At 45.2% G+C, this 23,138-nt stretch overlaps 1 protein-coding gene across 1 annotated transcript in view; it reads left to right on the forward strand.

The window, feature by feature from the left end:
- The first annotated feature begins 6,632 nt into the window (after positions 1–6,632).
- The window catches only part of ITGAE (integrin subunit alpha E), a 183,438-nt gene continuing 166,932 nt past the window's right edge, over positions 6,633–23,138 (forward strand). Inside the window, exons 1-2 of the mRNA XM_088453654.1 lie at positions 6,633–6,717; positions 16,242–16,359. Of these exons, the coding sequence (XP_088309780.1) occupies positions 6,633–6,717; positions 16,242–16,359 (203 nt within the window). The remainder of the gene's footprint in view (positions 6,718–16,241; positions 16,360–23,138) is intronic.

Here is a 23,138-nt window from a genome sequence, read left to right on the forward strand (position 1 = left end):
AAAATAGGGTGGCGCTCCTGGCGACCCAGAATGGTGGGCAAGTCTCCTCGGTTTCAGGCCACTCTGCCGCCATCTTCCCAATTGAAGTGCAGTAGCGCATGCAGGGGGGATTTCTGAGTACCCAGAAACCTCCCCAGACAGAGGAGAGAGCAGGCATTATGTTTATTAAGCCCTGGCTCCTTGTGACAAAATGCTGCAATTCGCTGGTTAATGGGGAGGAGGCGGAGTCATTATGACATGATTCCATTAGATTTGAGTCATTTTGGCCCCACCCCTTCATGGGTCCAGTCCCCATCTGCTACCTGCAGCTACTGCATGGTAAGAGAGAGAAAGTGTGTGAGTTTGTGTGTTGTATGTGTGAAATATACATGTGTGTGTGAATATATGTATGAATTTGTGTGTATAAAAATGTTTGTATATGTATTAGGGGTGTGCACCGGCCACTTTTCGTGTTTTGGTTTTGGATCTGGATCTTTCTTCGTGTTTTGGATCTGGATTGGTTTTGCCAAAACCACCCTTCCGTGTTTTGGGTTCTGGGTTTTGTGTTTTGGATCTGTATTTTTTTGAAAAAAAGCATAAAAACAGCTAAAATCACAGAATTTGTGGGTTTTTGTGCTCCTATGCTATTATTAACCTCAATAACCTTAATTTCCACTCATTTCCAGTCTATTCTGAACACCTCACACCTCACAATAGTGTTTTTATGTCCAAAAGGTTGCACCGAGGTAGCTGGATGACTATGCTAAGAGATACGAGTGGGCGGCACAAACACGTGGTCCATTTAGGAGTGATACTGCAGTGGCAGACAGGATGGCAGTTTGAAAAACTAGGCCCCAAACTATACATAATGCAAAGAAAAAAAAGAGGTGCAAGATGGAATTGTCCTTGGGCCCTCCCACCCACCCTTATGTTGTATAAACAGGACATGCACACTTTAACAAACCAAACATTTCAGCGCCAGGGTCTGCCACACGACTGTGGCTGAAATGATTGGTTCGTTTGGGCCCCCACAAAACAAGCTGGCAATTAATCTGTCCCTGCACAAACTGGCTCTACGGAGGCAAGATGTCGTCCTCATCCTCCTCATCCACCGATTCCTCACCCTCTTCAGTGTTGTGTACATCCTCATCCTCACAGAGTATTAATTCGTCCCCGCTGGAATCCACAACCACAGGTCCCTCTGTACGTTCTGGAGGCTGGTCTCCCTGGAAGAGTTGATAATTCATTTTATGAACATCATCTTCTCCACATTTTGTGGAAGCAACCTCCTACGCCTTTCGCTGACAAGGTTCCCGGCTGCACTAAACACTCGGAGTACACACTGGAGGGGGGGCAACTCAGGTAAAATAGAGCCAGTTTGTACAGGGACCTCCAAATTGCTTCTTTTTCCTGCCAGTACAGGTACGGACTGTCTGACATGCCTACTTGGATGCTGTCACCGATGTAATCCTTTAACAGACAGACGCACGCTTGTCGCTGCTGCTTTGAGGATGCAAGTGAGGCTACAGCCCACACAATTCACAAAGACAGAAAAAAAAAGAAGAATATTTTTATTGTTTGTGGAGCGCACTTTGAGGGTTACACCACCCTTTAACAGACAGAAGCACGCTTGTCGCTGCTGCTTTGAGGATGCAAGTGTGGCTACAGCCCACACAATTCACAAAGACAGAAAAAAAAAGAACAATATTTTTATTGTTTGTGTAGCACACTTTGAGGGTGTCACCACCCTTTAACAGACAGACGCACGCTTGTCGCTGCTGCTTTAAGGATGCAGGTGCGGCTACAGCCCACACATTTCACAAAGACAGAAAAAAAGAGAACAATATTTTTATTGTTTGTGTAGCACACTTTGAGGGTGTCACCACCCTTTAACAGACAGACGCACGCTTGTTGCTGCTGCTTTAAGGATGCAGGTGCGGCTGCAGCCCACACATTTCACAAAGACAGAAAAAAAAAGAAGAATATTTTTATTGTTTGTGGAGCGCACTTTGAGGGTTACACCACCCTTTAACAGACAGACGCACGCTTGTCGCTGCTGCTTTGAGGATGCAAGTGCGGCTACAGCCCACACAATTCACAAAGACAGAAAAAAGAAGAAGAATATTTTTATTGTTTGTGGAGCGCAGTTTGAGGGTTACACCATCCTTTAACAGACAGACGCACGCTTGTCGCTGCTGCTTTGAGGATGCAGGTGGAATCTAGACGGGATTTGGAACCAGGGACACACTACCTCCATCAATTGTCTAAATCCCACTGCACTAATGGCGGATACCGGACGCACGTCTAACACCAACATAGCAGTCAAGGCCTCAGTTATACGTTTTGCTTCAGGATGACTGCTGTCGTACTTCATCCTCATCGCTAGGGACTGTTGGAGGGTCAATTGTTTAGTAAAAGTAGTGGTGTTCCTACTTCCTCTCTGGGATGATGAACAACTCCCAGCAGCAGCAACAGCACTAGGAGGAAGTGGTTCTTGATCTTTCCCTATTTTATTTTTATCGGAGAAAGTTTGGTCCTCCATGTAAGTTATATTGATATATACGTGCGGCTAAAGCGCACACAAACACAGAAAATATTTTTTTATTTTTGCTGGAGAGTAGTGCACTTTGTGGGTTACACCACCCTTTAAGAAATGAGCCAGCCGGCTCTTTACTTATGGGACACAGGCGCACGCTTGACGCTGCTCCTTTGTTGATGCACGTGCGGCTACTGCGCACACAATTCACAAACACAGAAAAAATATTTTGTTTTGGTTTGGACTGGAGTGTACTTTGGGGGTTACAGCACCCTTTAACGGTCAAGCCATCCGGCCCTTTACTTATGACACAGGCGCACGCTTGGCACTACTTTGTTGATGCACGTGCGGCTACTGCGCACACAATTCACAAACACAGAAAATAATTTTTTTTTTGGTTTGGACTGGAGTGTACTTTGGGGGTTACAGCACCCTTTAACGGTCAAGCAAGCCGGCCCTTTACTTATGACACAGGCGCACGCTTGGCACTACTTTGTTGATGCACGTGCGGCTACTGCGCACACAATTCACAAACACAGAAAATATTTTTTTTTTGGTTTGGACTGGAGTGTACTTTGGGGGTTACAGCACCCTTAACGGTCAAGCCAGCCGGCCCTTTACTTATGACACAGGCGCACGCTTGGCACTACTTTGGTGATGTACGTGCGGCTACTGCGCACACAATTCACAAACACAGAAAATAATTTTTTTTTAGTTTGGACTGGAGTGTACTTTGGGGGTTACAGCACCCTTTAATGGTCAAGCCAGCCGGCCCTTTACTTATGACACAGGCGCACGCTTGGCACTACTTTGTTGATGCACGTGCGGCTACTGCGCACACAATTCACAAACAGAGAAAATATATTATTTTTTTAGCACTTGGGGGGAGCACCCCTGATGGACAGAGCACCCCCTGGACAACACTACAGCACCCCTTTAGGACTGGGACACTGCACAGGACTTTGGAGTGGACACAGCCCCTATGGAGAACTGACTGCACAACACAGTCCAGCCAGCCCCTATGGACTTTGAAGTAGTGGACACAGCCCCTATTAACAACAGCAGCACAGCACAACACAGCCAGCCCCTATGGACTTTGAAGTAGTGGACAACAGCAGCACTACACTACACTACACTACACTACACAGCCCAGCCAGCCCTAACTCCCACCCTCCCTCTTCACTGTCCACAGCCGAGTGAGAAAATGGCGCAGACGCGGGTACCTTATATAGGATCCAAAACCCGCGAGACTCGGAAGGCGGGATGATGACGTTTTGCCTCGATTTCAGATCCGAGTCAGGCGGGAAAAGTCAAGCCTGACTCGGATCGGACTCGGATCGGGGGGGCTCGGGGGGGTTCGGATTTCAGAAATCCGAACCCGCTCACCCCTAATATGTATGTGTGTGTATGTGTGTGTGTATATATATATATATATATAATGTTATAATGTCTACTGTCTGTTGTGGCTTGATAAAGGGGGTTGCACCCCGAAACGTCGCGCCTTTAATACATTTTATACTCATTCATGACAGTCTCTGAGTGCCGATTTTTTCTGGATTTCTATATATAATGTTATGTAGGTCCCGAATAATTCAAGTCCAAACACGGCACTACTGGTATAATGTTCTGTTTTGGTACTTATTGGTACATATGGTAAATCCACAGCCCCCGTCCTTGGGCTGCTGTGGTAGTGTTTTTAGTCAATTGCTATTTTTACACTACCACAGCAGCCTGAGGACGGGGTCTTTAGGATCCTGAAACGTTGCTTATCATGCTGTGGATACATTACTAATTATGCTGTGGATTTACCATATGTACCAATAAGTACCAATACAGAACATTATACCAGTAGTGCCATGTTTGGACTTGAATTATTCAGGACCTACATAACTATATGTTTTACATAACACGAGCACACAAAGCTGCATTAAAACGACGGAGTGCCGGATTTCATTGGTGTATATATATATATATATATATATTAGGGGTGAGCGGGTTCGGTTTCACCCCTAATATATATATATATAGCAGAGTGGACGGCACTCAAGAAACAGTCAACGAATGGAATACTGACAACCGCCGTTTGGATGATCGACGTTTTGGAGAACCTACTTCTTGATCAAGACACATAATAGACATAACATACCTTATATACAATCACCCGTTCTACCAAAACCCGCCTTGCCTTGATTCCTGTTGGAGACTGGATGTTGTCACATCATATGCTCGGCGCCGACGTCCCGACCATCTTACTGGGGCGTGGCTCAAAGAGTGCAACCCGTCACCAGGGCAACCAGAAGAAACAAAGCGCTGCAAAAAAACAATCATAAGGCACATCTTATATATAATTTGCTTAGTCTCTTTGTCCAGAAAGCTCTATGAATTTGAATATCTCAAAGACTAATTAAAATATTCATGTGATTCTTTTGTGATGGATTTCAATCAGCAATAAATTACAGAATTTGGAATAAAACTGTTTAAAACTTGATGAATTTTTTTTTTTACAAAAACCATAATAAATGGTTTGGTATAGCTAACCTTAAATGTCAAGAAAACTACCAGGAAATAGAGCACACACAGTGACCCGGGGGAAGCGGGATAGGGGTGACTGCTGCCGGCTGCTGTTCTCACACACCACTTTTGGCCTGTGCTCTCACATGGACCCATGCCCTAGCCATGTGCGGACACTGTTTACGTTCTGCCCAGTTCGGCTCCTGATTGGCTGCCTGGCTGCATGACATAGCTATTACATAATGAGAGAGGGCACTCGGGCGGCACAACACGTGACGCTGCTGCCATAGGGGGCGCTCTTCCCTCACCTAATTTCTCCACACATTGATTCCAGGCTCGCAACTCCCAGCCAATCAGAACCGGGTTTGCACCTCCAAAGCAACGTCTCTTTTCTCTGGTTTCCACGAGACCTGCCAGCAGCCGCTGATTGGCTGGAGGCTGGGAGACGGTGTGGCGGAGTAACAGTGCATTATCATTTGCATCTATAGGGTCTCAGCTGGCAATACCCCCTGGAAATGGTTCATTTTGCTTCAGAGTCCATGGCCACATATATCATCGCACTTACAAAGTGGTGAAATGTTACAATAAAAAAATCCCAAAAAACCATAAAAGGGCGTGGCTTAGCCGGTTATGTTTCACACATCTTTTATTACCCGATTCCGTCATATTAACATGTGATCTAGCCATTAACTAGCGAAGCATATTCCGTACGTATGTTCTTGGTTCAAATTGGCGAAATGTTTGCCACTGGCATACTAATGCACTAAAATGTCTAAATGCAAGCAGAAGGACCTCATAGATAACCATTAAGTTAATCTAGAGCTAGAAAACAATGGCTCCATAACAAAGAGAACCTCTAAACTAAAATAAAATAAAATCCCTATTTAAAAATGTAGAAGAGACCAAAGGAAACCCTACTAGAATAACAAAACTGTATAAATATAAATAGGGTCATAATGGGAAGAGACCACTGATTTTTTTTTTTACAGTGACATATCAGTTGAGGTTGTATGATGCAGAGTTATATGCTAAGGCCATTCAGCTGCAATCCCATGTGCAGCTGCTGTGCGAAAATATGTTGCAGGCTCCCATCTGCAGCTTTGCAAATCGTCATCTTTCATGGCAAACATCATCTTTCATGGACTTTTGTCCAGGAATGATAATGTTTGTCCATGAAAAATGACGTTTTGGCTCTTTCTGAGACCCGATTTTTGGCGGGAAAAATCCAAACTTGGCAGGAAAATCCGAACTAATCCGAGCCTGCACATCCCTACACAAAATAAAAAATGATCTGAGGTGAATGTTGGCCGATTGCGATTAATATATGCCAATAAACTGACAACACTTGATACAATGACTTCTGAAATGTTATTAACAAATAAAAATGCATATGAAGAAGAATAGTGGCATGAGCTGCTTCATGTAACAAAGCCTCCTTCCCCTTTAAATAAAGGCAAAAAATAAAAATGTGGTGAAGACTTAGCAGAAAGTGGAACAGTACTTTGAGACAAAAACAATACGAAAACACTTCATACACACCACAAGTCTAAGATTGCTGTGTGTGTAGTAAGGCAGCTCCTAGCACCCTCAGATCGAGTACTGTACAATGCCGAGCGTGAAACTGCACCCCTGCCGCCACCTCTTTCACCAGATTTTCACTGGAACCAATGTTGGATGCCTCCTTTTATTAAGTAAGATATTTTAAACTATCTCTCTGTTTTACTATATAAATCATGCACTCTGAAGATATTTATAGTGATAATAATATGTACTGCACGGTCTATATCAGTAACATTTGTTAAGCAATGTACAGGGTTTTAATCTGGAGCAAATTTAGGGTTTCTGTAGTGACATTACAAGGTTATTACCCTCTTACATATTCATATGGAGTTTTGTGAAACTCACAATAATGTCTGCGATTGTAATCTCTGTAATTTTCGGCTGACCTTTATCTCCTAAATAATGTAGCTTGTTTTGTGTGCTCCTATAGGAGGGTGAGACAACCCGTAGCTCTCCAGCTGTTGTGAAGCATCAATTGTATGTTATTTAGCAAATACATATGCATGCAAGTGCCACTATTTTGTGCTGTACTCAGTTCTAGAACATGGTTAAGGCATTTTTCTGTTTATAGGAATAGCTTTTGTTTTTTAGCCTTAAAAGCCATGATTACTCATCATCTCAACCCTCTCAAACCCAGTGGCAAACGCAGGATTTCTAGAGGGAGGTTTCCAAATGCTTGATTTTAGAGTGAGTCTGGCCGGTCCATGAAGACGGCATAATTAGCACTTATACAGAAATAATATGTTACATACAAAGTGTATTGTGTTGCATAACTCCAGCATATACAGGACCAGCGATCACAGTAAGCCATTAGATGCGGCAGTAGGGCCATCTTGTCTGAGCTGAATTATTTTTTTTCAGATGTGGGCTCCACAGAGCATTGGAGCAAGTCCGGGAGTCTGGGGGAGCAGCAGAAGAACCTAGTACTGCCCTGGACATATATGTACATATCGGTCTCCACCTTATGTACTGGATAGTGTATTATTATACAGTATTAATAATTAAGCCTATTGATGGTCTATAGCAGTGCACCCCTAACAGTGCATTTTTTCCACATCTCCTAGTTGGTGCACAGGTGTATATATTACTGGCTGATACATTTTAAAATGGTGCTAATCATTTCATTTGTGATACTGAGAAGAACATGCAGCACTAGTAACATTCTATTATATTACTATTTCTATTGTGGTCATGGTGTGTGCTGGGGAGGGGGGTTTCCAGGCAGATGGAAACCCCCCCTGCATTTTCCTATGAAACCTGTACATTTGCTAATATATATATATATATATATATTGTACACAAAGGTTGAAATGTGAGCGACAAAAGTGCTTAGTACACTCTATTAACTATTTAAATAATTCAGTAAATCTGTGAAAAACGCTTAGTAATTCATATGTAGTGTTTTAAAACAAAGTGCAGAAATAAACACATAAAGTGCCAAGTGAATAATTTAACCTCAATAAATAATATATGCAAGTGAATAAATACGTGTTTAAAATAATAGGAATATATCTAAATATTAAAAAAATTATTTAATTCATAAATATGACACCTACAATCATGAAAAGTACATAAAAACATAGCAATAAATGATATACATAGGATAAAAAGGAGGAATAAACTGAAAAAAGCTTATCTTTTAGATAAAAAAGAAATTGAAGAGTTCATGGATGTATGAGCAGCCTCCCAACGCATTTCGTCAATCTATGACTTCATCAATATATGTGAAAGTAGGCATATGCTCCACTTGTATGTTTTCAGGATCCTTCTTAAAAATCAATTGGTTTATCTATAGGTGTGTACTGTATTTTATAAGTATGATCAGGGGCGGATTGGGATGGAGAACCAGCCCGGGAAATGTATGGACGCAGTCCTAATGGGGGTGGGGGTCTGTTGAGGAGATGTGGTCTTTCGAGGGGGGCAGGATCCCTGGTCATAGGGCCTGATTTGCTGCAGTTGTGTCTGTGACTTTAGGCTAATGACGTTACAATGCCCTCCCCTGGTGTACAGCCCTGCGTCCGAATATGCAAGTACTGAGGCGCCTACTGTCAGTGTCTAACGCCGGGTACACACTAAGCGACTGGCGGATCGGAGCGTCATATCTGGCATATCTTTCAGTGTGTACCCACTATGTCACTGACAACACGCGCTCATGCACGTTGTCAACGACATCGCCCATCGGACCTGCATGCAGGTCCGATGTGCGACATCGTAAGCGAGGGTCATGCTGCCGAATACAGCATTTCCCCACTCCCGCGCCGTTGCTCCCAGCATTGGCAAGTGTGTATGCACTTGCCGATGCCAGCACCCCACAGGGTCCCGTCGCTAACGAGGTCGGTACACACTAGAATCGTCTAGTGTGTACTGGCCTTAAGTCTTTAGACGCCAGCATCGGTTGCACCATTTGAACTTTCACCAGCCCTATGCCAGGTGCAGATCATCCATCTAAGTATGGCCACCAATGTAAGCAATTCTGCGTCTCTATAGCCAAACCCCTGTAACCACCTAGGAACACCCAACACATTTCTAATACACTTTTTGGTACAAGCATCTGAATCTGCACTGCAACTCACACACATTCGCAGGTGAAAAACAATGCACAAGAAAAAAAATAAAACACTTTGTTTTTTTCCTGTGCGGCAATGTGTTTTATTGTTTATGATTTCTGTAGGAGCCAATGTGTTTGTTTTTCCTCTGAGACCAATGTGTTTTATTTTTTTTCTGTGCAGGTTATGTTTTTTTTTCTCTTGTGGGGACCAATGTGATTGTATTTTTTCCTGTGGGGGCCAATGTGTTTTTTGTTTTTTGCCCTGTCAGGTGTGAATGTGTGTATTTTTTTCTTGTGTGGGCCAATGTGTTTTATTTTTTCCTGTGGGGAATAAAATGTTTTTTTGTTTTTCCTGTCGAAGTTCAATATGTTTGTTTTTTTCCTGTGGGGCCCAAACACATTGACATCCGACAGGAAAAACAAAAAAACATTATTCCCCACAGGAAAAAATAAAACACATTGGCCCATACAAAAAAATAAATAAAAGACATTCACCCCCACAAGAAAAAAAATACACACATTGACATCTGACAGGGCAAAAAACAAAAAACACATTGGCCCCCACAGGAAAAAGTACAAACACATTGGTCCCCACAAGCGGAAAAAAAAAAACATAACCCGCACAGAAAAAAAATAAAACACATTGGTCTCAAAGGAAAAATAAACACATTGGCTCCTACAGAAATCAATAAAACACATTGACCCATGGGGAAAAAAAAACACATTGACCCCTGACAGGTAAAAAACAAAAATATTGTCCCCCTCACAGGAAAAAAAAAACACATTTGGCCCCTGCAGGATAAAACTAAAAACACATTGTCCTCCACAAGAAAAAAAATAGGGTGAGCAGTGTATGTCCCTGGTGCCGGGATGGAAAGGGGGGGTGTTGGTTGGTGAGTAGTGTATGTCCCTTGCTGGGGTTACTGTATGTCTAGGGGGGGCCAGGGGGTAGGGTATGATCCGGAGGTTGGGGGATAGGGCAGTTACAGGTATGTTCCAGAGGCGGGGATGGTAGTTAAGGTGGGTGCTGTACTGTGAGGCCAGAGGGTAGGGCTGGTGAGCAAATCGCCCCCTCCGGAACTAGCACCTGGGCGCACGAGCTTCATAAACTAGGCCGCTGCAGGGGTCAGTATGGGAGTAGTAATAGAAGTGGGGTGCAGAGGGCAGGATGGGAGTAGTAGTGGGAAGTGGGGACAGGTTGGGAATAGTAATAGTAGTGGGATACAGAGGGCAGAATGGGAGTAGTAGTGGGAAGTGGGGACAGGTTGGGAGTAGTAATAGCAGTGGGATGCAAAGGGCAGGATGGAGTAGTAGTGGGAAGTGGGGACAGGATGGGAAAAGTAGTAGTGGGAAGCAGGTGGTTGAATGGGAGTAGTAGTAGTGCTGATCAGTGGGCAGGATGGGAGTAGTAGTGGGGACAGGATGGGAGTAGTAGTAATAGCAAAGCAGGGAGGGGCTTAGAGTAGTAGTAGTGTGGGGCAGGCTGGGAGTAGTAGTAGTAGTTCAGAAGAGGGGGCAGGATGGGGGTAATAGTGGAAAGCAGTGGCAGGCTGGGAGTAGTACTGTTAAGCAGGGGCCAGGGTGGTTGTAATGCTGGGACTAAGCAGGCAGGATAGGAGTGGAAGAGACTCACCATGAATCATCTCATCTCTGGCAGCTCCAGGTGATTGTAAGGCCCGTACCGGCTCCAACCTTCCTACAGAGAGGGGGCTGATGGGCGGCGGCAGCAGCGGAGGGAGTGGGGCTCTAGGACACTGCGGCACACATTGATAATAGAGCCAGAAGCCTCTGGTTTGCGCTCTACAGCGGAACGCAAATCTCAGAGCGCCACCGGCAGCATGCAGGCAGCCGAAGTGTCTGCCCAGCCTGGCTAGCAGTATCTGCCAGCCCAGCAAAGGGGTTCATGGGGCCGGCCCAGCGGGAACATTCCCGCTTTCCCGGTGGCCCAATCCGCCCCTGAGTATGATTTATGTACAGTAGTAGCTTCACAAATAAGTGTTATTATTTTCTTTTTATTTGAATCGGACTCCGAGGTTTCCGATGCATATTAATTAGTAAATAATACAAAGTAAATAGTAGAAAAGTGGCCAAATTAGACAGTTACTGACAAGTTCACAGATTTAAAGGAAAGAGTATAAGGGGTAAATTTAGAAAGAATCATGTTTGACTTCTAAACAAACTCACTGAAACGTGTTAGACTTAAAATCACGGATTTACTAAGCAGCGTGTTTGACTGTCTATTTAGATGCGGTGGTGATGCTCATTGGTTTCTTCCGTGTGCAATTTCAGTTGGATTGCCCCCTTTACAATAGACTCTGCAGCCAAATAAAATTATGAATCTGTTGACAGGTAGCAGTGGAATTAGGGCCAGGTTGGATCGCAAGGCTGCGTTCGCACGCACCCAGACGATGTTTCAGGGCCGGCTCTAGGGGTGTTCGACCAGTGCGGTCGCACAAGGACGCCACCCGTAGAGGGCGGCACCCCTCCCCAGCATCCCGATTTCAGCGGGACAGTACTGTCCCGCTGTTCCACCCGCGGGCCGAAGTGGCCCGCAGGTGGTCAAATCGGGAGGCTGGGGACCCCACTGCTGGACCCCCGGAGAGTGAATGGATGCCGCGCGCATGACGGGAGAAGGCTGGGGGAAGCCCAGCCAGTGACGGAGTGCTGGGCTTTACCCCCAGCCTGACGTTATTTGGAGGCGTGCCATGCGGGCACGCCTCCAAATAACGTCACACGGGGCGTGACCTATGGTAATTAGGCCATGCCCCCAAATTCGGTCGCGCTTAGGGTGCTCTATCAGGATCCGGCACAGGGTGCTCAGAACCCTGGAGCCTGCCCTGCGATGTTTGCATTCTGCGCATTCGTATGCATCGCAGTGTGCGTGTGCAAACTGGCCTATGCGCTCGGGAAGCGAACGCAGTGAGCACGCAGTCCCATTGCTCAGTGATTGACAGGAAGTGACCGTTTGCGGGTGGCTGGGCAAACGCAAGCGTGCCTGTGCGTTTGGACGCCGTTACAGGGGCGTGCATAATTTAGCCCCTACGATTGCATACGCTGGCGGAGGTCTAGATGGCGACAGGAAGTTTAGCAGTTTGTGAGGTAGGGTCAGGTCAACCACAACTGTGCGAATGGTTCTGATGTTACTTGATGTTACCAATGTTTTCGCTGACTTGCCATGTCATGGGAAGTGGGCGGCTTTATACAATGGTGGGCGTCTTGGTATAGTGCTGCGGTTGCCGTGTGATTGCATTCATTAGCATATTTTCGCAGTCTTGTGATCCTTAAAACACTGCACAGATCAATATGATCTGTGCAGACATTGTTCTGTTAAAATGTAAATAAAAGGTTAATTTTAAAAAAAATGTGTGTGGGGGGAAACCGGTGTGGGATCCCCTTGTTTTCCAGTAACCAGCACAGGGCTGAACTAGCTGGGGTGCTTACACTATAGCAGAGACACAGCGTGGGTTCCCCCGCCATAATGTAAAACCAGCCCCAACTGGTTAGCTCAGGTCTGGAAATCCTCCAAAAGTTGGGACCCCAAAAAAATAAAATGGGATCCCCCCTGCCGAGGATCGACCACTCCTGGGAGATGGGTGCGGGGATAAATGTGTAAAATATAGAAAATAATTTCTTTACAGTGGGACTACAGGTCCCAGAAAGCCTGTCCTGGCATAGCAGGTATCGCAGAAAAAGCGTTTCTTAGTAAATTTGCCCTTAAATGCAAATTCATATTCCTAAAATATCAATTTAGGATCGATCATCCTTTACATTAATTTCTTGTTTTACTTTTCCCCCCAAAAGATTGCTGAGTTTAGCCTCATTTATATCTTAAATAAATCATAAGAGGCATATATTGTAACTGTCTGTTACATGTGCTCATACTTAGTTTTAATAGATTTTATTATATACAAATATTTTTACCATATTGCTAATGTATATGTTTTTATTACAATGGCAGAAATAAGTATCAATTCACGTTTCCCTGTTTAAGTGTGTAAAGTAAAGGCCAAGCTCTGGTCTCCGAGGATATGAAACAATTTATTTTGCATAGTGAAAAATCGAAGGCCGTCATCGCCCCCTCCCTGCCCAGAAACGGCAGCAGACTGTCAATCACTGAGTACGAGTCTTGTGGCTGCAATCGGAGATGTGCGCTTACTATCGGGTTAGCGTACATCTCTGAAACAGTCCCATAGACCAAATTTAGCTTCCAACAAGGGCTGGCTGGCAACTTTCAGCCTAGGGGGCAAACACAAGCAAGTGGTCCCGGCTTTTCTACCAGTACATTGTGAAACACTCCAGAGCTTGGCCCCGTTAGGGCAACACCATCTCCAGATGGCGTTACCCTACAGTAGCCCATGAGCTACTATTTAGCAAATTCTTCTGGAGAGGGGTGCTCCGGATCCCTCTCTGTTGTCCCCTGGTGACATATGCGCAGGCCGTCAGCCGTGCATGCACAGTGTGCACTGAGGACACAAACCAGAAAGCTTCCAGCTCTTCACCAGGGCAGGCTCTTATTGGTGCCAGTCTCCAGGCAAGAGGATTTTAGTAAATTTGCATGAAAATATAAATTTATACATTGCGACTTTGGGTGTAAAATATTTCTAACATACGCATTAAAAATGTAACAGAAAATTGTGCTTACCTGCCATCCTAAGGTTCAGTTTTGTGGTGTTGAATGTGATTGGTCCCCCGTCCATCCACGCCAAATCTGATCGCAGCCAGCAGCCATGTGGTAAGGGGGCAGAGCCAAAATGCTGGCAGGGGCATAGGCACAGATGGGAAGAAGGCAAAGGCACAGATGAGGAGGGGGTACAGGCATATATGGGGGGGATGCAGCTCCAAATTTTCAGGCAGTGAGAGAGAATGCAGGGGCAAAGTGACAGTGTGGTAGACTGCAGGAGAAAAGTAGATAGTGAGAGAGGCTGCAGGGGAAAATTAGATAGTAGGGAGACTGCAGTGCAGGGGATAAGGGTACTGTGGTAGAGACTGCAGAGAAAAGGGGACAGCGGGAGAGACTGCAGGGGAAAAGGAGATAGTGGGGGAGACTGCAGGGGATATTGGGACAGTGAGAGAGACTACAGGAGAAAGGGAACCATGGGAGAGACTGCAGGGAAGAAGGGGACAGTGGGAGAGCCTGCAAATACTAAGGGAACAGTGGGAGAGAATGCAGGGGGTTAAGGGGTCAGTGGGAGAGACTGCAAGGAATAGTGGGCCAGTGGGAGTGACTGCATGGGAGAAGTGGACAGTGGGAGAGAATGCAAGGGAGAAGGGGACAGTGGGAGAGACTGCAGGGGAGGAGGGGATAAAGGGAGAGCCTGCATGGGAGGAGGGGACAGTGGAAGAGACTGCAGGGGAGGAGGGGACAGTGGGAGAGACTGCAGGGGAGGAGGGGACAGTGGGAGAGACTGCAGCGAAAGGGAGAGAGGGAGGGGGGCATCATGTCATACGCACTGCACAATATGCACGATTTGTTGTTCCGATTTGGCCAAATAGGCCCAATCAGAACGACATTGCTCCAGTGTGTACCCAGCTTTAGTCTTCCTTTTTCTCAGTAGGACTGAAGATTTTGAATTGAAATAAACATGAAGGAGATTAAACCATGAGGTGTTTCTCTGTGTATTGCATCTTTAGTGTGTTGGAGTTGTTTACCCTTTAAGATTGAGAATGTTAGTTGTGATTTTCTCCTGTCTTATAGGATTGTTAGGGGAGGTGTGGAGTTAGCTGATGCTAGGCAGATTTAGTACCTCTCTGATCTGGTTCACCCTCCCGATTTCTTTGTTGTGTGTGTGACTTTACTGTATTGGTTCCAATCACTCAAATTAAGACCACAAACAACAAAAATGTGGAATAATACCAAGGGGATGCCCTTATAATATGCTTTTTTAAGAAGTCATGGCGCTGTGCCTGCAGTCACGGTTTTTCTTCTTCTTAGAAAACATTTGGTTTAAACCAAGGTGGTTTAAACCAGCCAACCCTGTATTAAAAACAAAATAAATATTAGCTCAGTTGCAGAACCCATTGTTGATGTAAAAATAATATTATAGTAAAAAGCTCAGACTGTGAAGGAAATGCCTACTAACTTCGATTCTTCCTAATATATGTCAATTAGCTCCACATATTAATTCCTTTATCTTAGTCGGAGCTTTTTATTATAATAAATTGAATATATGTTTATAACTACACTGGTTTCTGTACTAGAACATTTCTAATGCATTTATTTTAACTGTGTGGTTTAAGGTATTCTTACTTAGTGGTTTAAGTTTTTTCTGAAGGTGCACTTTCTGACCACTGACATGCCCTTTCCTATCTAGTTCATAAAAGATGCAGAATCTTCTACATATATATAATTTGGGGTTTGTAGCTTGTATTTATTGTGTGTATTGAACTTTAGTAGGCAGAAAGTAAGTAATTAGAAGGGTATAAACGGATTAGAGGATTGGGACCCCAAACCGGTATCTTGCCTAAGGCCCCATGGGATCTTTGGACCTGATTCAGAAATGTACGCTGATGCTATCGCAAGTGCATTCTCTCACAGATCGCAGCTGCTAAAATATGCCAATGCCTTCTAGAGCTTAGCCGAGCATATGGACGCCCACTGCTGCCTTCTTGTATCCGTCCAACAACGTACAACAGCGTAAACATCAGTAACATTGATGCAGGTTGGGCAGCCACACAGCTTATGCGGCTGGTCTAACCAGCCACAACCACTGCAGCTCTCATGTAACAGCGTTTAAACGTTTGCCTAGCCACCGCCGTTACCTCCCCAAATGCTGACTACCTGTCACCCATTTTGTGATTGGATCCTCTATGCGGCCGTAATTGTAAAGCAATCGCTGTGCGTGCACAGTACGGCTGACACATGCGCAATGGCAAACAATCGCTTGATCTTTGTGATCTTTGTAAAAATTGGCATTGCGTACATCTCTGATCAGGCCCTTCATCCGGACCTGCCATATGCATAAATAAGTCTCACACACGCAGTTGTAAAGTTGCAATTAATTAAAGAGTGCTCCAAAGCTAATGGTAGACGGATCTTTGTATTAGCTGCTAAAAACCACACACAAGAGTCACTTCATATCTTGTTTTTTTCTTTTGCTACTTTTGCAGTTTTAGTCCCTTCAGAGTGTTTCAATATTGATACAGTGAAGACCTGGAGTTTCAATGGGAACAAAAAGTCCCTCTTTGGACAAAACGTAATCCAATATAAACACGGATCAGAGAGAGGGTAAGTTGTTTCTAAATCTAGTGATTTACAAATTTTTATGAGCCTTAAATATGTTGTGTTTAGTGCAAATATGTCAGTTTAACATAGTCTCCTGTTTTCACTTGCAAAAGCAGCCCCCATAGGGTTCTATGGGAGGTGCTTTTTTGCAGAATTTACCAAGCTTGGCCCCGCTAGCTAACACCAACTGAAGGTGGCATTAGCAATTGTAGCCTTTGGGCTACTTTCCGCAAGAGTCACGCTGCCATCTCCACTCACAAGTCTGTGCCCTTCACATAAAAACCAGTTGTTTAGGGTCCCAAAACAGTGTTTGCAATTTTTGTAAATGAGACTTTGTTTACATATGTTGATGCTACATACATACACATGCATATTATGCTACATACATATACACATGTAGATGATGCTACATTTATACACATGCAGATGATACTACATACATAATATACACTTGTACATGATGCTACCTACATACACATGTACATGAAGCTACATAAACACACATATACCTGACAATACATTTATACACATGCACATGATGCTATATACATATACATACACATTGGGATGCAGCCAATTCCGGCTCTCAGAATACCTGCTTCGTAATCCCGACTCTTGTAAAAATCCTAGCGCTGGCTTCCCGACCTCTGGAATCCTGAAGGAAAGTAGCGAGGTTGGGGGCAGGATTAGCATTAGGGGTTAGGTACTAGGGGGAGGGTTAGCGTTAGGCACATATGAGTCTACCAGAGTGAATAGCAATAAGACACTTCTCTTGAAAAAGGTGCCGCAGAGCCCCGAAATGCATCGAGAAGTGTCTTTCTTTCTCTCCATTTATCTGTGTGGCTTTCCTACCATCTGTACATGCTACCTCTGTACCTCCATTGAAAACCAGGGTTCCATCTTAATGAGGACAGAGGGACGAGCATTAGTCCATCTGTGATGGTAGGGTTTTTTAATTAATTTTTAATGGTTTATTTTAACTGGGTGACCGCCTTGTTTTTTGTCTCTAATACACACCTGTTGCCAAGACCATATCCTATGTGAAGACTTCACGCCAGGGATAATAAAAGATACTTTATATACAAGTACTACGTTGCTAGAAGTAAGCATGCATGTTGGTGAAATTCCATCAAGGCAGTAGAATCTGAACTGGTAGTAGTTCCCCTTTCACCTTCTTTCGAATTGTGTTACTCATCCTTGTGGTGTTGTGTGCCCATGAAGTGACTATATTACACGATTGTACTTTTCATTGTTTTTTCCATGTACTGTGGATCACCCACACCGGAACAACTTGGACAATACATTATATGAATTGTTGGAACAACTCATAAGCGCAAGTGAGGTTGTTGTTTTTTTCTGTATGTATAATTATGAGTTGGTGACTTGTTCACATTCTTGCGGCTCTGAGGTGCAGCGCCATTAAATTGTATTCTATTATTTTCCTGTATTACAAAGGGGGGAGGGTTAGGTTTAGGGTGCAGGTGGGGAAGGTTGTTTAGGCACTGGGCGGGAGATTAGGGTCAGGCGTCGGGGAGGGAGGTTAGGGTAGGGAGAGGAGTAAGGTTAGAATACTTACCAACAAGTGTCGGTATTCTAACCCTGTCGGGATACCGACATCGGGATTCTGACCGCCGGGATCCCAAGCTCCGGTATCCTGTATCCATCCCATACACATGTACATGATACATTTATATGCATGCACATGATGTTACATACATACACCTCACATGATGATACATACTTACATCTGTAGATTATGTCACATACATGCACATATACTGTACATGAACTACAGTATATATACATGATATATACACACACATGCAAATGATGCTATGTACACATACATGATGATACCTTCAGTACATTCACATGTAAACTATACTACTTACATACATACAAATATACATGATTTTACATGTATACAAATATGCATGATGACACATACACATGTACATGATGTAGAGATTTGCGGTTCATTTTTCCTGGAAACCGAACACACCCGAACTTTGGAGTTCTGAGCAGAACCCGAATCCCAGCTCGGGCCTGCTGTAAGTTTGGAATTCGGATTTAAAATCTGAATGTCGTGTTTTAGATTACATGTAGACAGGTTTAAATTACATGATTTTAGCTGTTTCTATAAATTTTAAAGAAAACCAAAACCGAATCCGAACCAAACTACTTGAGGGTAGTTTAGCCAAAACCAAAACTTGGGGGTCCGCGCATATTTCTAACATGATGCTACGTACATACACATGTACATACTGCTGTCACTGTATATACGATAGGGATGAGCGGGTTCGGATTTATGAAATCCGAACCCCCCTGAGCCCCCTGATCTGAGCCGGGAACTGAGTCAGGCTCGGGTATTCCCGCCTGACTCGGACCTGAAATCGAGGCAAAATGTCATCATCCCGCTGTTGGATCTCACAGGTTTTGGATTCTATAAAAGGTCCCCGCGTCGGCGCCATTTTTCACTCCGGCTGTGGACAGTGAAGAGGGAGGGTGGGAGTTAGGGCTGGCTGGGCTGTGTTGTGCTGCTGTTGTCCATAGGGGCTGGCTGGGCTGTGTTGTGCTGCTGTTGTCCATAGGGGCTGGCTGGGCTGTGTTGTGCTGCTGTTGTCCATAGGGGCTGACTGGGCTGTGTTGTGCTGCTGTTGTCCATAGGGGCTGGCTGGGCTGTGTTGTGCTGCTGTTGTGCATAGGGGCTGTGTCCACTCCAAAGTTCATAGGGGCTGGCTGGGCTGTGTTGTGCTGCTGTTGTCCATAGGGGCTGGCTGGGCTGTGTTGTGCTGCTGTTGTCCATAGGGCCTGGCTGGGCTGTGTTGTGCTGCTGTTGTCCATAGGGGCTGGCTGGGCTGTGTTGTGCTGCTCTTGTCTATAGGGGCTGGCTGGGCTTTGTTGTGCAGTCAGTTGTCCATAGGGGCTGGCTGGGCTGTGTTTTGCAGTGTCCCATAAAGGCTGTAGTCCTAAAGGGGTGCTGTAGTGTTGTCCAGGGGGTGATCTGTCCATCAGGGGTGCTCACCCCAAGTGCAAAAAAAACATTTTTTTTTCTGTTTGTGAATTGTGTGCGCAGTAGCCGCACATGCATCAACAAAGTAGCAGCGCCAAGCGTGCGCCTGTGTCATAAATTAAGGGCCGGCTGGCTTGTCTGTTGAAAAGTGGTGTAAGCCCCAAAGTGCACTCCAAAAAAAATAAAAAATAATTTTTTCTGTGTTTGTGTATTGTGTGCGCAGTAGCAGCACGTGCATCAACAAAGTAGCAGTGCCAAGCGTGCGCCTGTGTCATAAATCAAGGGCCAGCTGGCTCGTCTGTTGAAGGGTGGTGTAGCCCCAAAGTGCACTCCAAAAAAAATAAAAAATTATATATCTGTGTTTGTGTGCACCTTAGCTGCCCGGGCATAAATATCACATAAATGGAGGCCAAAAATTTGTCTGATAAAAATAAAATAGGGAAAGATCAAAAACCACTTCCTCCTAGTGCTGAAGCTGCTGCCACTAGTGATGACATAGATGATGAAATGCCATCAACGTTGTCTGCCAAGGTCGATGCCCAATGTCATAGTAGAGGGCATATAAAATCCCAAATGGCAAAGTTCAGGAAAATTACCATAAAAAATAAACTTAAATCATCTGAGGAGAAATGTAAACTTGCCAATATGCCATTTAGGACACGGAGTGGCAAGGAACGGCTAAGGTCCTCCCCTATGTTCATGACTAGTAGTTCAGCTTCACATGACGATGGAAGCCCTCCTCCCGCTACAAAAATCAAATGAGTTAAGCTGGCAAAAGCACAGCAAACAACTGTGCTTTCTAATTCTAAGAAGATATCACAAATCCCCATGGAGAGTCCAAGTTTGGCGATGGTTGCGATGCCTGCCCTTCCCAACACTGGAAGGGAAGAGGTGTCTCCTTCCACCATTTGCACGCCCTCTGCAAGTGCTGGAAGGAGCACCCACAGTCCACTTGCTGATATTCAAATTGAAGATGAAGTACAACAGGATGAGGATATTGGTTTAACTGGCGCTGAGGATGAAGATGACGAGGAGGATTCTGATGGTGAGGCGGTTTTTTTAAATTAGGCACCGGGGGAGTCAGTTGTTGTCCGTGGGATGAAAAAGCCCATCTCGGTCATGCCTGGGCAGAAGACCAAACATTCCACCTCTTTGGTCTGGCAATATTTCTATCCAAATCTGGACAACAACTGTCTTGCCATATGTACCATATGTAAAGGTGGAATAAGTAGGGGTAGGGACGTTAACCACCCAGGAACATCCTCCCTTATACGACACCTGCAGCGCGTTCATAAGAAGTTACAGTCAAGTTCAGAAACTGTGGCTAAACCGTAAGCAGTCCAGGGACACCTAAATCCCTTTTTCCTGTTGTATCCAAGCACCTGCAAACCACACCGTCAACTCCCTCCCCGTCAATTTCCTCCTCAATCAGGATCGGAAGTAGTCCTGCAGGCCATGTCACTGGCAAGACTGACTCTCCTATCCGGGATTCCTCGGGAAGATCTTGCATTGCTACGCCAACTGCTGCCGCTGCTGCTGGGAGTCGTTCATCATCCCAGAGAGGAAGTAGGAACACCACTACTTCTTTTACTAAGCAATTGATCCTCCAACAGTCCTTAGCGAGGAGGATGAAGTACGACAGCAGTCATCCTGAAGCAAAGCGGATAACTGAGGCCTTGACAGCTATGTTAGTGTTAGACGTGCCTCCGTTATCCGCCATTAGTGCAGTGGGATTTAGACAATTGATGGAGGTAGTGTGTCCCTGGTACCAATTCCCATCTAGATTCCACTTCACTAGGCAGGCGATACCGAGAATGTACAGAGACGTCAGAAAAAGTGTCCTCAGTGTCCTAAAAAATGCAGTTGTACCCAATGTCCACTTAATCACGGACATGTGGACAAGTGGAACAGGGCAGACTAAGGACTATATGACTGTGACAGATGTATGGCCTTATGCAGCGACAACAGCAGCGTCACCAGTAGCAGCATCTCAGAAACGCCAGCTCGTTCCAAGGCAGGCTACGCTGTGTATCACCGGTTTCAGTAAGAGGCACACCGCCGACAACCTCTTAGAGAAACTGAGGGAAATCATCGCCCAATGGCTTACCCCACTTAGACTCGCCTGGGGATTTGTGATATCTGACAACGCCACCAATATTGTGCGGGCATTACATCTGGGCAAATTCCAGCACGTCCAATGTTTTTCTCACACAATAAATTTGGTGGCGCAGAATTTTCTGAAAAATGACAGAAGCATGCAGGAGATGCTTTGGGTGGCCCGAAAAATTTCTGGCCACTTTCGCCATTCAGCGACTGTGTGCCGAAGACTGGAGCGCCAGCAAACACTTTTGAACCTGCCCTGCCATCACCTAAAGCAAGAGGTTGTGACGCGGTGGAACTCAACCCTCTATATGCTTCAGAGGATGGAGAATGATTTCCGTGTTGTGCAAGGTTCTCCAGCCCTTCGAACTTGCCACACGTGAAGTCAGTTCAGACACTGCCAGCTTGAGTCAGGTCATTCCCCTCATCAGGCTTTTGCAGAAGCAGCTGGAGAAAGTGAAGTAGGAGCTAAGACGGAGCGATTCCGCTCGGTATGTGGGACTTTTTGATGAAGCCCTTCATTTGCTTTGCCAGGATTCGAGGGTGGTCAATCTGTTGAAATCAGACCACTACATTTTGGCCACCATGCTCGATCCTAGGTTTAAAGACTACGTCACTCTTTCCGGCCGACACAAGCCTGCAGAGGTGCAAAGACCTGCTGGTGAAAACACTGTCAGCTGAAGTGGAACGTGACACGTCAACAGCTCCTTCTTCATTTTCTCCCACAACTGGGGCTGCCAGGAAACAACTTAGGTATCCTAAGCAACCCACTGGCGGTGATGTGGGGCAGACAGGACCAAGTTTGGACATCTGGTCTGGACTGAAGGACCTGGCAACAATTTCTGACATGTCCACTGTCACTGCATATGATACTGTCACCAGAATGGTGGAGGATTACATCGTGGCAGCATCCAAGTAGGCATGTCAGGCAGTCCGTACTTGTACTGGTAGGAAAAATAGGCAATTTGGAGGCCCCTGTACAAACTGGCTCTATTTTACCTAAGTTGCCCCCCCTCCAGTGTGTACTCCGAAAGAGTGTTTAGTGCAGCCGGGAACCTTGTCAGCGAAAGGCGTAGGAGGTTGCTTCCACAAAATGTGGAGAAGATGATGTTCATCAAAATGAATTATCAATTTTTCCAGGGAGACCAGCCTCCTGAAAGTACAGAGGGACCTGTGGTGGTGGATTCCAGCGGGGATTAATTAATACTCTGTGAGGATGAGGATGTACACAACATTGAAGAGGGTGAGGAATCGGTGGATGAGGAGGATGAGGACGACATCTTGCCTCCTTAGAGCCAGTTTGTGCAGGGACAGATTAATTGCCAGCTTGTTTTGTGGGGGTCCAAACGAACCAATCATTTCAGCCACAGTCGTGTGGCAGACCCTGACGCTGAAATGATTGGTTTGTTAAAGTGTGCATGTCCTGTTTATACAACATAAGAGTGGGTGGGAGGGCCCAAGGACAATTCCATCTTGCACCTCTTTTTTTTTTTTGCATTATGTACTGTTTGGGGCCTAGTTTTTCAAACTGCCATCCTGCCTGTCACTGCGGTGTCACTCCTAGATGGGCCACGTGTTTGTGCTGCCCACTTGTGTCACTTAGCATAGTCATCCAGCTACCTCGGTGCAACCTTTTGGCCTAAAAACAATATTGTGAGGCGTTCAGAAT

Source organism: Taudactylus pleione, unplaced genomic scaffold, assembly GCF_031769625.1.
Source record: "Taudactylus pleione unplaced genomic scaffold, aTauple2 ptg000585l, whole genome shotgun sequence".
In the NCBI taxonomy this organism is placed as follows: domain Eukaryota; kingdom Metazoa; phylum Chordata; class Amphibia; order Anura; family Myobatrachidae; genus Taudactylus; species Taudactylus pleione.